The sequence below is a fragment of the Ovis aries genome, chromosome 20 (genome assembly GCF_016772045.2).
Source record: "Ovis aries strain OAR_USU_Benz2616 breed Rambouillet chromosome 20, ARS-UI_Ramb_v3.0, whole genome shotgun sequence".
Classification (NCBI taxonomy): domain Eukaryota; kingdom Metazoa; phylum Chordata; class Mammalia; order Artiodactyla; family Bovidae; genus Ovis; species Ovis aries.
In genome coordinates this window covers 22,964,377-22,978,905 of record NC_056073.1, presented here as the reverse complement: position 1 = coordinate 22,978,905, position 14,529 = coordinate 22,964,377, and the positions used below count along the sequence as shown (strand labels likewise).

Below are 14,529 nucleotides of genomic sequence, written 5' to 3'. Positions count from 1 at the left end.
TGTTTTATGCATTTTGAGACCATTTACATTTTAGCCAACATATCATAAGGTCATTTTTTGAAGCAATGTTTCCAACACTATCTACCATATACTCTCTCTTTAGAAGTTTCCCCTAAATAAGAAACTAATTTATAAATGATGTTAATCAGCTGGAACTATTAGTTCTAAAATGTGAACACAGAGTTAGGAAATTAAACAAGACTATTAAGACTCTTTATGTAGCAATAACTTATTTTAGTAAAGAGAAGAGAGCAAGAATTAGCTACCACTTGAAAGATTTTGGTCTAAAAATCTGACTGTGACCTGAGCAGTACTTAAGTACTTAAGCAGTACTTCTACTGGGTTTTCACACAGTAGATGGTAGTTCTTGCTTTAATTATCAAAAAGCTTTCAAGTTTGAGGGCATATGGAATCATCTTATGCAAGCTTCCTCCTTTCTGCATCATTTCTCTCATTATCTTAATTCATAGTTTAACTGAGCCTTTTACAATTTGCAGAAGTTCTCATACATTCTATCTTTTTTTTTTTTTTACAATATCACATGAAAGCTGGGACAGTACAGGGATCATTTGCTTAATCATATACAGGAAAAAAATGAGGGCACTGACGTCGATCCTAGATCCCAGAGGTCTCCCTGTTACCTCTCACATATCTGGGTCCTCAATTTTTGTCACACTCCCTGAACACTTCTAGTGTTTCAGATCTTTATCCCCATTTACTATGGCACAGTGAGTGGCTTAGACCAAATTACATATTTAATACCAACTAACTGGCATATCTGCCTGGAACTTAACATCTTATAAACACACTTTTCTCCTAAGAGTTCCTGTTATTCTGAAGAGATTTTCTATGAACTTTCATCAGGGTCAATGGTAGCTCTATCACTAAGACAATTGGCAAATCTTGCTACGGGTACCATGTTGAGGAGGTCCTTATTTAATACATCTAACTGCTGATGTGGGAGACCCTCTTGTTTTAGAGAATGGGTGTTTTCTAGACTGTTTTCCCTCATTCAAAGAAAATGAAAAAACAGGATGAAGGCACACAGAGGCTTCCCCATTCTGCTTACTTGGTGGCTAGGATCATCTTTTTTCTTGCTGTCTGTTCTTTCTGTTCCATATGTTGTCTGGCAAGATGTTCTCCTACTGCTTTGGCTGGAAACTCTGTTTCACAAGTGTAGCCAAAATCTCGAGCCAAGTGTAACGCCTCCCCTGTTGGCAGACAGTAAAAGTCAGTTTCTCACTGATGTCCACACTCAACGGGAGGAACACCTGCTTTTTCCTCAAGCCTCATTCCTGGCTGGGGGGTCAAATGGATGGATCATTTTTCCCATTCACTGTAAACAATCCAAGAGGAAAGGAGCTTCTGGGGGGTCGGTGAAGAAACAGAAACAGAAGCTACTTACCAGGCAGGGGTATGTGGAAAACTGTAGGAGGAAAACCGGAACCACAGTCAAGCAGTTCTGACTCCCCGGAAGGCTCTGACCATTAGACCAGACACACATCAGAGATCCTACATCTTAATGCCCTGGGCAAAAAGCTCTATGGGCATGTCATTTTGTTGCTGCTCAACCTATAACTTATTTCAATGTAACTGAAATATTCAGATATCTTTTCCATGATATCTTCCCTTGTGGCTTCCATAATAGCTTCCTTGTGGCTCAGCTGGTAAAGAATCCGCCTGCAATGCGGGGAACCTGGGTTTGATCCCTGGGTTGGGAAGATCCCCTAGAGAAGGGAAAAGCTGCCCACTCCAGTATTCTGGCCTGGAGAATTCCATGGAATTCCATGGGGTCCATGGGATCGCAAAAGAGTTAGACACAATTCAGCAACTTTCACTTTCACTTCACTGCCTTTTCCATGAGACCTATCAAAGCATCGACAAATGGTCCACATAATTTTTCAAAGAATTTGGAACACTTTGGAAAGGCAAATAATCGAATTATGTCAATTTCATAACATTATGTTGCTAAAGAAAGCATACTGCATACTTAGAGTACTAGCATTGTCAGGCTTTATGGTGAGCCTCAGTACCTTTTAGCACCATGTACAGTGCTTCTTCAGTACATTTTTAAAAATAATAATATTTTAAAGTATAGTATAATGATTAATAATGTTTGTTCTTTCATATAATCTGAACCCTGAGCAAACTTTTAAGACAAACCATAAAATGACTTATCGGCAAAGTAAGATTTGGCCACGGATGTCAGTTTGGAAAACAACAGTATTTTAGACTGGCGATTCAATTCTTACATGATAGTATACATGTTAGAGTATTTTAAAAACTCAATCAAGCCAATTCTTAGCTGACCACTAAAACTTTAAAAAAGCAAGGTCTTGCTACATATGTACTAAGCACCTCTTTTACTCAAGGTGCAGTGCTAGGTATGAGTAAAGGGGGTATAAAAGGACACCAAAGATTGTCCCTGTTTCTAGGAAGATGACAATCATATCAATAATAGTAGTCACAGCAACAATAAACCCAGAAAACACCTTAGTTGCACTCATAAATTATGTTGCATCTATATAAGCATTATCTATAATCTGTACATGTTCATTAACATTATACTAATATTATATATAATGAATGTTATCATATTGTATTACAAGAATCAAGTGACTATTAGAAATAAAAGATTTTCAGAGGAGAAGGTGGTACTCATGGAAAGGTGACCAAACAGTCAATCAAATTTTGCCATGAAGAAATTAAAAAATAGTCAGGTTTGATGTGTCAAACCTCATGACACTTGTTTGGTGATTGGCCAAAGCAATGTATTTGATTCTGTTTTATATTCATAGAATAAATAGTAGTTAATAAATCAATACCAGGAAGAAATAAAAATGATTAATATTACTACAGAGAAGGAAGAAAAGTTTATAGATACACACACATAATAGGCTAACTAATTTCAATGAAACATCCCTTAGTAAAGATACTATTTTTTTTCCTGTAGAAAAAAAGAGAAATATTAATCTTTCAGATTGGGAAGCTCATATTTATAAAAATGACCCCAAAATTATCAACAACAGAAAACAAGAAAACATTTTAGGATAGTATACAGCTGAAAAAATATAATCCTGAGAGTACTTTTCTCTTAAATTTTTCTTAGATACATTTTTTCCCCCTTAGGATCTTTAGTTGTAAAAAATGTAAATAATAATGTTCAATATTTGTTTGTGGGATTTTTTTTCCTTAAAAGCTTCTATCTCAAAGGTTTCTCCTTATCTGTCTTAAGGAGAAGAAGGAACAAGATGAAGGGTTCTTTAATGATGGTTTAGTTATATGATTTACGCCCATAGAGCTAATGGAAATTGGTAGGGTTCCTGCTCTTGTTTATTTCAGAGAAAGGCACACTTAGCCTATGGACAGCTCCACTGTCACTAGGCAGATATTAGTTAATATCCTGATTTGAAGTTTCAATGTGTACAAATATTAACCATACATCAAAATCAGACTTCCGTTTATAGAAGTGTGTTTAAATTTTATTTATGCTACTATGAGATAAGAATGTTGCGATTCATCCTTTTCATTCATTCCCTGAGTCTTTAACAATTTTTTTCATTCCCCAAACCTGAAAAGCCCTCTTCTAGGCCTTGGAAGTGTCTAATTTAATATAAAAATATGATAATGTGGTAAAATGCCAGATCAGATAATGCTTTGTGAATGATCCAGTCATAATTTTCCCCTTAGTCTGTTTCAAAGCAGCGGCAGGTCTTAAGTTAAGACTTTTATATTCATGTGGTAGAAAACATCATTTTTCCTCTATTCAAAATAGAAAAATGACAAAATGGATAAAAAAAGGTCTCTATATTGACTAGTCTGGGTAGTGCTAATTATTGGAGGGTCACACATTTGGATAAAGCTGCAAGGTATGAGTAATATTTTAAAAGTGCTTATCACAGGAGTTGATCACCCTAACCAATTAGGAAAGAAAATGTGTGCTTATTTGACAGAAGAAAAGGCACAAAGGTTTTGTTTTGTTTTGTTTTGTTTTCAAGGCACATTGTAGGGATGTCCCTGGAGGTCCATGGTTAAGACCTTGTTTTCCAATGCAAGGGGTGCAAGTTCGATCCCTGATGGGGGAGCTAGGATCCCACATGCCTCGTGACCAAAAAACCAAATACAAAAGGAGCAATATTGTAACAAATTCAATAAAGACTTTAAAAATGGCCCACATTAAAAAAAAACTTTTAAAAAAAGGACATTGTAATGCCACGTAGGATGATGACTTTTCCTAAGAAAATGACAGATGAGAGATAATTCAAAAAATTTCAAATGTGAGGTAAAAAATCTTAAAGCTTGACCCAGCAAAGAATGGCTATAGCATCTGATCAGAGAACAAACTCATGTGACCTTAGGACTCAGAAGTATTTTGCAACTAACACAAACACCTTTCACAACTTCATCCTTGTAGAGCAAGTCGAGTTATATAAATTGATCTGTCTTCATATTGCAGTATTCACACAGAAACTGATATTAAATAAAAATTTAAGAGACTATTACAGATACACACAAACATATATATACACATGGATATATGTACAATACATTGTTTTCCTCTATTCTTTGTGCAACAGGAGGAGGCGTGAAACAGTGCCTACAGGGGAATGGCAGCATGCCTCTTAAATTTTGTGCTAAAACCTGATTCTTGAGGATCTGGGTCATTCTATGCAAAGCTCTCACCGTGCGGAAGTTTTACAAACAGTTTGGACGGAACAGGTGCTATTTACATTTGCACTGACAGCCAGATCCTTTCTTCCCTTAGCTCTGTCTACTGCTTTTTCCTGCTTGCGAGGTAGCATTGTTACTGGATGTAGAACGACGCTACATCAAAAGAAGTGGCAAGTGAAGACACTGATGTGTAGTAGTTAAAATGTGTAGACTGTGCCACAAAGCTTTGGGTGTGAAAACCTAAGAATGAACGACTAAATGGGCCCGTGAATTGAAAGGCACGTGATATTCAGGAACAATGACAAATCTATAGTTCAATCCTGTACCACAGGCATCATCGAGTCAACAGGTTTAAGAAAAATGAAATGTGGGGAGCAGAAAAGCATGTGAATAAGACATTAGGGGATTCAACTGATTGGTAACAATAAAGATCTACAAGCTTCTCTGTCTCTGTGCGGGGACGAAGTACCCATGTAAACAAGTAGGTGCAGTAACCTGGGGTGGCAGAGTGATCCCTGAAGGGTTATATCCCATACAACAAACATGGCTGCTGTTGCCTCATTTCTGCGCATGACGAGATAGGCTGCCCCATGGTGGCTGTTTTCCAAAGTGGATTTAATCTCTTCCTTTATTTCAATGCATTGTGGCACCTGACAAACCAGTACTAACCCACCCCCACTTTTTTACACCACCGAAGCAACACAGTAACTTTGGCAAATACGTCCATTGTTATTTCATGCCATTGCAAGAATTACTATTTTAGAAGTAGGTTACAGGGGGATAGTAAGAGAGCTTAGAGTGTTCTCAGTGCAAGGCTTTAGGCTCTCTAGGCCAAGGAGTGCCATCCTCCCCTTCCAAAAAAGGGGAAACCACTCAGGGTTTTCAATTTTTCAGCAGGAACAGCAGCAGTTGACGACCCATGTTGAGGATCTCTTTCCAAAAGCTGGTACAAGCAAAGTTACAGAGTACGGGAAGAACATAAAGAGAGAATTTGCTCCCTGGTTTCAGGGCATTCGTTTTTCACACTGTAAGGCAAACAAACAAACAAACTGAAGGGTAAATATTAGGAAAAATGTAAATGGCAATTATTGATGTAGCCCAGAAATGGACAGTTAATGGAAAAATGTTTTTTGAAGAAAGTGAATTGCTCATTTTCCTGACATTCTGGGTTTCCCCATTATTTTACCTGAAGTAGATCTAAATGCATCTTTTTCAAAGATTTTTAAAAACTGGAGTATAATTGCTTTACAGTCTTGTGTCAGTTTCTCCTGTACAACAAGCATGAAATCAGCCATATGTATACATATATTCTTTTCCTTCATATCTAAATGCAGTTTTAAAATAGAAATGAACACATCTGATTTCAACATTTTATCCAGTCATTAAGGACTTTTTTTTTCCTTTAAAATTACTGTATTTTAGAGGTAAATATATTTTAGACAACTATCAATAAATATCTAAAACTAGTTTGTATTGAAGATAATTCTACATCATTATTCACTGGATAATTCTCACCAAACATCACTAACTACATTGCCTTAGAACCTATTTAGGTTTAACTTCTTACTGTAATACTCAATAGTATTCAATGAAAGCAATAATTCATATGTGTTAAATTCTACTCACATATCTGTGATTTCAATTTTAATTACATGTATGGAAAATAATACATTCAAATCTATCTCTGGGATTCTTCCAAGAAGTACCTATTGGAAAGCAAATTTGAGAATATTTTCAAATTTGGATAAGATATTATATTAAATAAGTTATCTTATAACATCAAGCTGCAGTAAATCCTAAAGCTGAAGAACAGGTTTAATGTATCTGTTATAGGCATCCAGAACGATTCTAATAGGAGTGCATTCTGTAACACTATATATCATACAACCTGGGTTATAGATAAGGGTCTTAGAAGGTGGTAGTTTCTCTATTTAATGATGATTTTGTTTCAATACAAATACTTTGTTTTCAAAGTGATAGTTTTATTTCCCATTCCATGCCCTGTACTTAGTACAGTATCTGATTCATAATAGGTACTTAGTAAACATTTGTTAAATGGAAAAGCTTTCAAATATTTCATTGGCAAATTATAACAACAGTCTTGAGAGGTACCCTTTACAAAGACTATAAATGAAAAATTAGAACAAAAGAGAATTGCTAGAAAGAATGAAATTAAAAAAAACACTGAGTATATCATTGTATCAGTGAAGCCATTTAATAAAATAGGTAAATTTAAAGAGTGCGTTTTTCAACCCTTGCTATTCCCACAACCGGGGAGTCTATTAAATACGTATATATACAAGTGCACACACACATACACACACACTCACACATACACACATCAGGGTTTCATCCTACATCATTTAATCTCTGGAGCCAGGGCATCTGCATTTTTTGAAAGCTCTTGACCTCCTCTCAAGCCAGGTTTGAGAATTACTGTCCTAAGTTGAAAGGAAAGCATTATGTGGGAAGGAACTCTACACCTTCCCCCAAACCAGGATTCTGTGGCTTATGCAAAAGAAAGCAGTCGCTACAGAGTTAATATTAAACTGTAAAGGCCTCTGTCTATCTGGGTTCTCTGCGTTCTGCCTTATTGGCTTTAACACAGAACCCACTCTAGAAACAAAAACAGCGATGTGATGGTAATGGAGACATAGCATTCTTGGGGGAGAAAAGTCATCAGTCTATTAAAAAGTACTTTTGTATAAGGAGATTTAATGTAAGACAAAACTTGCTTATCATAACAGTAGGGGAAAATGAATTATCAATAAAAGGTGTTGGGACAACTGGCTGGCCATCTGGGCCAAAGAAGCGAATAAAATTATATCATACATCCAACAACAAAAAACCTCCAGATGGATCAAAGATTTAAAGTATAGATCCACAAAGTAATTAGAAGATAATGTAGGAGAAATATTTTATAATCTTGGAATAAAAAAAGGACTTTCAAAGTGTTATAATAAAAGCTAAAAGCTATGGAATGAAGTATGTGAGAAATATGATTATATCAATATAAAAAAGTTCTGTATGATATTGACCTGAACAAATAAGCAACCAAACAAAAAAAGTCATAACAGCAAACAGACAAACCAGAGATGGGGTGGAGAGGCTTTGCAACTCATATCAGAGACATACAACCTGTTTTCCTTGTATATAATGAACACTTACAAATGAATGAGAGAAATGTCAAAAATTACCCCCCCAGGACAAAGTGAAGAGACAAAAAAGCTCAGAAAATTCTCCTAAGAATATACTCAATCTCTTTCATAAAAGATGGAGTTTATTTTTTTTCCAATCAAATTAGCAAAGATCAAAAAATTGATAGTACCCGGTTTGGACTAGTGTATAGAGGGAAGTACTCGAGTATTGATACTTCTTACCTCCATCATTGATAAAACTGTAAATTTAAAACTACTGTAAACAGCAATCTTCCAGTAATCTCCCAAAATTACAAATGCAAATATCTTTTGATCCTATAACACATTCTTAGGAATTCACTGAATAGATGTACTTGCATATCTGTAGAATTATTTGTATAAATGTGAGCTTGCCCATTGTGGCACTATTTGTAAGAGCCAAAGATTAAAAACTCCTATATGATATCTAGTGGAGTACTGGTTAAATACGATGCCTTTAAACAATGGAATACTGTGAGTGTTTAAAAGAATGAACAACTTCCAAAAACTGAAATAAAAAGAACACTAAGATAAGGTGTGAAAAAATGTGTAGGACAGTATGTATAGATTGCTATACATTTTTTATTTATTAAAAAATAATTTATTTTTAATGAAGGATAATTGCTTTACAGAATTTGGTTGTTTTCTGTCAAACATCAACATGAATCAGCCATAGGTATACATATGTCCCCTCCCTGTCGAACCTCCCTCCTACATCCCTCCCCATTCCACTCCTCTAGGTTGACACAGAGCCCCTGTTTGAGTTCCCTGAGACATAGAACAAATTCCCATTGGCTTAGACTGCTATAATTTTTAAAATGAAAACCAAAACTATGCATACATACAATAAACACACACACACACACACACACACACACCTCTTTGGAAGAAAACAGAGAAACCAATAACATTTCTTTCTTCCAGGAGGGGAACTAAATGAAGGATACGGTGAAAAGAAGCTATTTCACTCTTTTGTAACTTTTGGGTTTTTACCCTCTATATAAATTATCTATTTAAAATTATATTAATTAAAAACAAAACTACTCTCTGACCTAGATCTTAGAAAGTTTTCATTCAAAACTCAAATATTTGTTGCAAATTAAAACCTAAAAACTTCCACTACTATTCAATGGGCATTAGATATCACTAGGAATTATACAGCTTACAGTTTTATTAGAATACCTACAAATTTTGATAAATCTTAACAATGGAAATAAGCAGAAACAGGAGTGTTTGAAAAGCACATTAGTTGGTATAAACTTTGAAAGAGAGTATAATAGAAAACAGAAATGAAAAACCTAGAAAAGTAATGAAGAGATATGCTTTCAAGGGAGCATCACGATTCATGAGAGTGAATACTAAGCTGGACCTAAGGGGTAGGGAAGGACTGAGCCAAAAAGGCTTGGATAAACTTGACTTTTTGTGCCTGAATAGGAGTAGGACTCTAAGGACCCCACAAGCACACAGTCAGACACAAAGGCATGCGTGTAATAGCCTATTTCCTCTACCCCTACATGTAAACACCTTTCTCTCTGAAAATGAAAGAACCATAAGATTCAGGTCAGAGGAGTACTATTAGGAAGTAAGCAAACAATTTAAGAAGATTCCTCTGAGATTGTGTCTATTTATGGATAATATAAGACGCTGAGACCAGTCGTTGACAATTCTGATAAATATTAGTTCTCAAATATTAGACAAGGATATCGGACTGTCATCTATCACTAGTCAAAGCAGAGTCTCTCAGATAGAAACTATTCTGTGACTTAGAATAAGAAATATACAGATAAGACAATACCTATTATTCTGAAAAAGAGCCATTTTCCAAGAAAGACCTTAAAATGACTGATAACATAGACTGCACTAGCATTTACTTATTGAGTCCAATTCCACTGGCATCTCTGAAATGCAAAACTGTGCCCGAGAAGACACGGTCAATGCCAGAGTGTGTGCAAAAGAGGATAGCAGGGTCCCCTAGTGACTGGGGTTTTCCAGCTGATCATATGACCAAAACGAGCACCAATGAGAACAGTTATAATATAACAAGGAGTCAATTTATGGTCTTTCTTTAATCATACACAGTTTTAGAAGAAAGCTAGACCTTGTTATCTCAGAGGAGGGACTAAAGTGGAAATACATCTGGAGTGGATGGTGGAGACGTTATATCAGGATGATGGTCCTTTTAGACCTACTAACATGCTGTGAGTCCCTGGAGGTCACCCTTAAACTCCACATACCCAGAGAAATCCACTGTGGTACTTGTGTGAATATCATGGTAATATCAGCTTTGTCCTAAAGAGCAAACAATCCTGAGCGTACCCTGTGAATGTATTATTACTGATACTAAAGGATTTGGTGTTTTGAAGCCTCAAATAGTGAACAATATCTCTTCCAAACAGCCATGGACTAATTATAGAAAAAAAAAAAAATCTGCTCCCTATCATCTCTTTTAAAGGAAAAGAATTCATTGTCAAGTTGATGGTTCTTTTCCCTGTTTTCTCGAAATGCAGTCATACAGACTCAAGATTAGAGACAAAAGGGAAATAGCACCAACTGATAGCACTCCTTTCTCCTATCTTTGGTTGGTTTGGCTAAAGTGGAAAGAAAATATTTTGTAAGATAGTCTAACTAACTAGATTGGCATCCTCTTGAAAGGACAAGAGATACTTTTTATAATTATCCCAGAAAAATGGAAAGAACCAAGATTTAATGTCATCCTAACTTTGAGGGATTAAGTGGCAGCAGATGGTATATCAGGACGTTTAAAAAAAGAAAAAAAAAGGACAAGAAAGCTCAACAAATGTGCTCAGGATTCCTACCAACATGGGATGTCCAATCCATAGTGAAAAATAGGCCAGCTTCTTTCTATTCCTTGGTTACACTGTTACACTGTTATAACTATAAATATATAGCTGAATTCAGAAGTAGTTCAGCAATGCAACTGTTCAGAATCTATATCACTAACATAAATTAAAAGCAGAGACATTACTTTGCCAACAAAGGTCCGTCTAGTCAAGGCTATGGTTTTTCCAGTGGTCGTGTGTGTATGTGAGAGTTGGACTCTGAGGAAGGCTGAGCGCCGAAGAATCGATGCGTTTGAACTGTGGTGTTGGAGAAGACTCTTGAGAGTCCCTTGGACTGCAAGGAGATCCAACCAGTCCATTCTGAAGGAGATCAGCCCTGGGATTTCTTTGGAGGGAATGATGCTAAAGCTGAAACTTCAATACTTTGGCCATCTCATGCGAAGAGTTGACTCATTGGAAAAGACTCGGATGCTGGGAGGGATTGGGGGCAGGAGGAGAAGGGGACGACAGAGGATGAGATGGCTGGATGGCATCACTGACTCGGTGGACGTGAGTCTGAGTGAACTCTGGGAGTTGGTGATGGACGAGGACTGGCGTGCTGCAATTCATGGGGTCGCAAAGTCAGACACGACTGAGCAACTGAACTGAACTGAACTGAACTGAACATAAATCTGAGTGGAAAACACATGATCATGGTGCAAACCAGACCTGGATTCTCCTCCTTGCTGTTCTCATAATCCTGTGCAAAATGGTGAATCTCACTGTACCTTCCTTAGTTTTCTCATTTGAGAATAAGGATCACTAAATTTAATTGACACCGACTTTGTGCTGGGAACCCTGGGAACCACTCTACAAACATCCCGATTTCACTCCCATGACAATCTTATGAGGAGGGTACTGTTATTGGTGATGGACAGGGAAGCCTGACATGCTGCAGTCCATGGGGTTGCAAAGAGTTGGACACGACTGAGTGACTGAACTGAACTGAACTGTTATTAACACTTCTTAACACTGATGCTCAGAGAAGCTGTGTGTCTTTCCTTATAGGACACAGCTAGCAAGTGGTAAGTGGTAGAAGTGGGTTCATACAAAGTTATTTGACTCCAGAAGCACACTGTTAAGCAGAGGTACTTCGTACCTTGGACTACTCAGTCTTCCATTTCCCTCCAGGGCTAAAGTTTTATGATTCTGAGTAAATTCTGCTATGAAGTAATACTGTTGTTTAGGGAGAGAAAAACGAGAGGACAGGTACTAATTTTTAACAACTGCCTCTGTCACCCATGGCATCAAGTGTTTAATCTAGCAAATGGATTTAATGCTACAAAAGACATACAAGGCAGATGTTATGGAAGAAAGGGGTGCTGGACCGTCCAAGGTCTGTCCTTTCTTTTACACTACAGAGTTGTTGCAAAGAAGGTTCGGGACATGACATTTTCTAGCATATCTCACACCCACCTCTGGAATTAGGTATGTCATGGGACTAGTTGTCATGGAACATAGACAGTAGCAATGTAGGCTACTTCCTGGCCAAGTAGGTAGCGAGCTGTGTCCTTTTACCATCCGATCTTTCTTTATTGTGAGCTGAATGCACAGGGCTTCGAGAACCTAGAGGAGGGCATAGCTAGAGGCAGAAGGATTCTGGCCCCTGAATGAGACTATGAGACGAAGGAAGGGTCCCGAGGAGGAACACTCATGTCATCTGTGAAGACTGAGAAATAAGCTTCTATTGTGTTAGTTCAGTTCAGTTTAGTTCAGTCGCTCAGTCGTGTCCGACTCTTTGCAACCCCATGAATCGCAGCACACCAGGCCTCCCTGTCCATCACCAACTCCCGGAGTTCGCTCAGACTCACGTCCATCGAGTCAGTGATGCCATCCAGCCATCTCATCCTCGGTCGTCCCCTTCTTCTCCTGCCCCCAATCCCTCCCAGCATCAGAGTCTTTTCCAATGAGTCAACTCTTTGCCTGAGGTGGCCAAAGTACTGGAGTTTCAGCTTTAGCATCAGTCCTTCCAAAGAAATCCCAGGACTGATCGCCTTCAGAATGGACTGGTTGGATCTCCTTGCAGTCCAAGGGACTCTCAAGAGTCTATTGTGTTAAGCCCCTGAAAATTTGGAAATTAACTGTTATAACAGATAGCACTACCCTAACCATTACAGATAGCATCACCTTTGTCTGTATATACGGAAAATGAAGCTTAGTCAGGCTAAGCAACTGACCCAAAGTCAGACAAAATGTCAAAAGTGATATTATGGGGGGTGTACAGGATAGGGTCTGGAAGCCTACTGATTTCTTTTTAACTGAAGAAGGAAGCAATAGCAACAAAGGTTTTAGATTTGAAAGAGTGAATAGAAATCATACACATATTTGTAAATGGTCCCCTTTCTTTTGCTGATGGATATTTATACCCTTCCCTCCCCCTATATTGGTTTTTAAAATATATATGTTGTTCAGAAGCTCAGTTGTGTTCAATTCTTTGTGACCCCATGGACTGTAGCATGCCAGGCTTCCCTGTCCTTTACTATCTCCTGGAGTTTGCTCAAACTCATGTCCATTGAATCGGTGATGCCATCCAACCATCTCATCCTCAGTTGTCTGCTTCTCCTCCTGCCTTTAATCTTTCCCAGCATCAGAGTCTTTTCTAATGAGTAGAATTTGACCTCTAGCCATGACAAACTGAAAAGGCTTCCCAAGTGGTGCTAGTGGTAAAGAACCCGCCTGCTGATGCAGGAGATATAAGAAAGACACAAGGTTCGATCCTTGGGTCAGGAAGACCCTCAGAGGAGGGCATGGCAACCCACTCCAGTATTCTCACCTGGAGAATCCCATGTAGCCTGGCAGGCTACAGTCCATAGCATCGCACAGAGTTGGACTGAAGCAACTTAGCATGCACACATACATAACAAACTGAAAGCCAAGGCATTTATGTTTAAGGACTTAAACTGTGCTTCAAACTCCTGGTGTTACCTGAGAATGCTATGTGAGCTTTTGCAAGTTCAGCAAAACTGTCCCAGGAAAGCACCCCACTCAAGTAAACAAAACTTCCCTTCAGCAACACTCTGCAGCTTTGACTATCAAGTGAGGTGGGAGTGATGGGCAAGAATGACTACATACCTGACTCCTCATATTTGTTTTAACACCACCAACACTGCAAAGATTGTAAAATGTAGGGGAGGCAGTTAATTGGTGATTCATAAATAATAAATATATAGCAAGGATATTAGAACTAGGACAATAATATTGGCCATTTCTTTGAATGCTTTCCAGAGACAGTATTTTTCCCACTCTAAGAGAGTCTGGGATTATCCCAAGATCTCAGGAAGATCAATAAATTGGGTCGCTGCTGCTGCTGCTAAGTCGCTTCAGTCATGTCCGACTCTGTGTGACCCCATAGACGGCAGCCCACCAGGCTCCCCCGTCCCTGGGATTCTCCAGTCAAGAATACTGGAGTGGGTTGCCATTTCCTTCTCCAATGCATGAAAGTGAAAAGTGAACGTGAAGTTGCTCAGTCGTGTTCGACTCTTAGTGACCCCATGGACTTCAGCCCTCCAGGCTCCTCCGTCCATGGGATTTTCCAGGCAAGAGTACTGGAGTGGGGTGCAACTGCCTTCTCCAGTAAATTGGGTTAAGCAACTCTAATCTGAATTTTCCAGAGAAGGACAACTCTTTGGTATTATAGATACCAGAGTGGACCAAGGAGAAGTCATAGCAATGTGATTAACAAGGGGAAATAAAAAGAACTTCAGCCTTGCAATAAAGTGGATAAAAGAAGCTGTACCAACCATTAGTTATGTATTTAAACCCTATTAAATGAAGGCATATGGGTAACAAGGAAACAATTTATTCAGGGGATTAGTATTACATTCGGGGGATTCTGAACTCAA

At 38.1% G+C, this 14,529-nt stretch overlaps 1 protein-coding gene across 1 annotated transcript in view; it reads right to left on the bottom strand.

The window, feature by feature from the left end:
* Positions 1 to 14,529, bottom strand: part of TFAP2D (transcription factor AP-2 delta) — a 61,182-nt gene that overhangs the window by 25,650 nt on the left and 21,003 nt on the right. Inside the window, exon 6 of the mRNA XM_004018884.5 lies at positions 1,070 to 1,211. Coding sequence (XP_004018933.2) covers positions 1,070 to 1,211 — 142 coding nt within the window. The remainder of the gene's footprint in view (positions 1 to 1,069; positions 1,212 to 14,529) is intronic.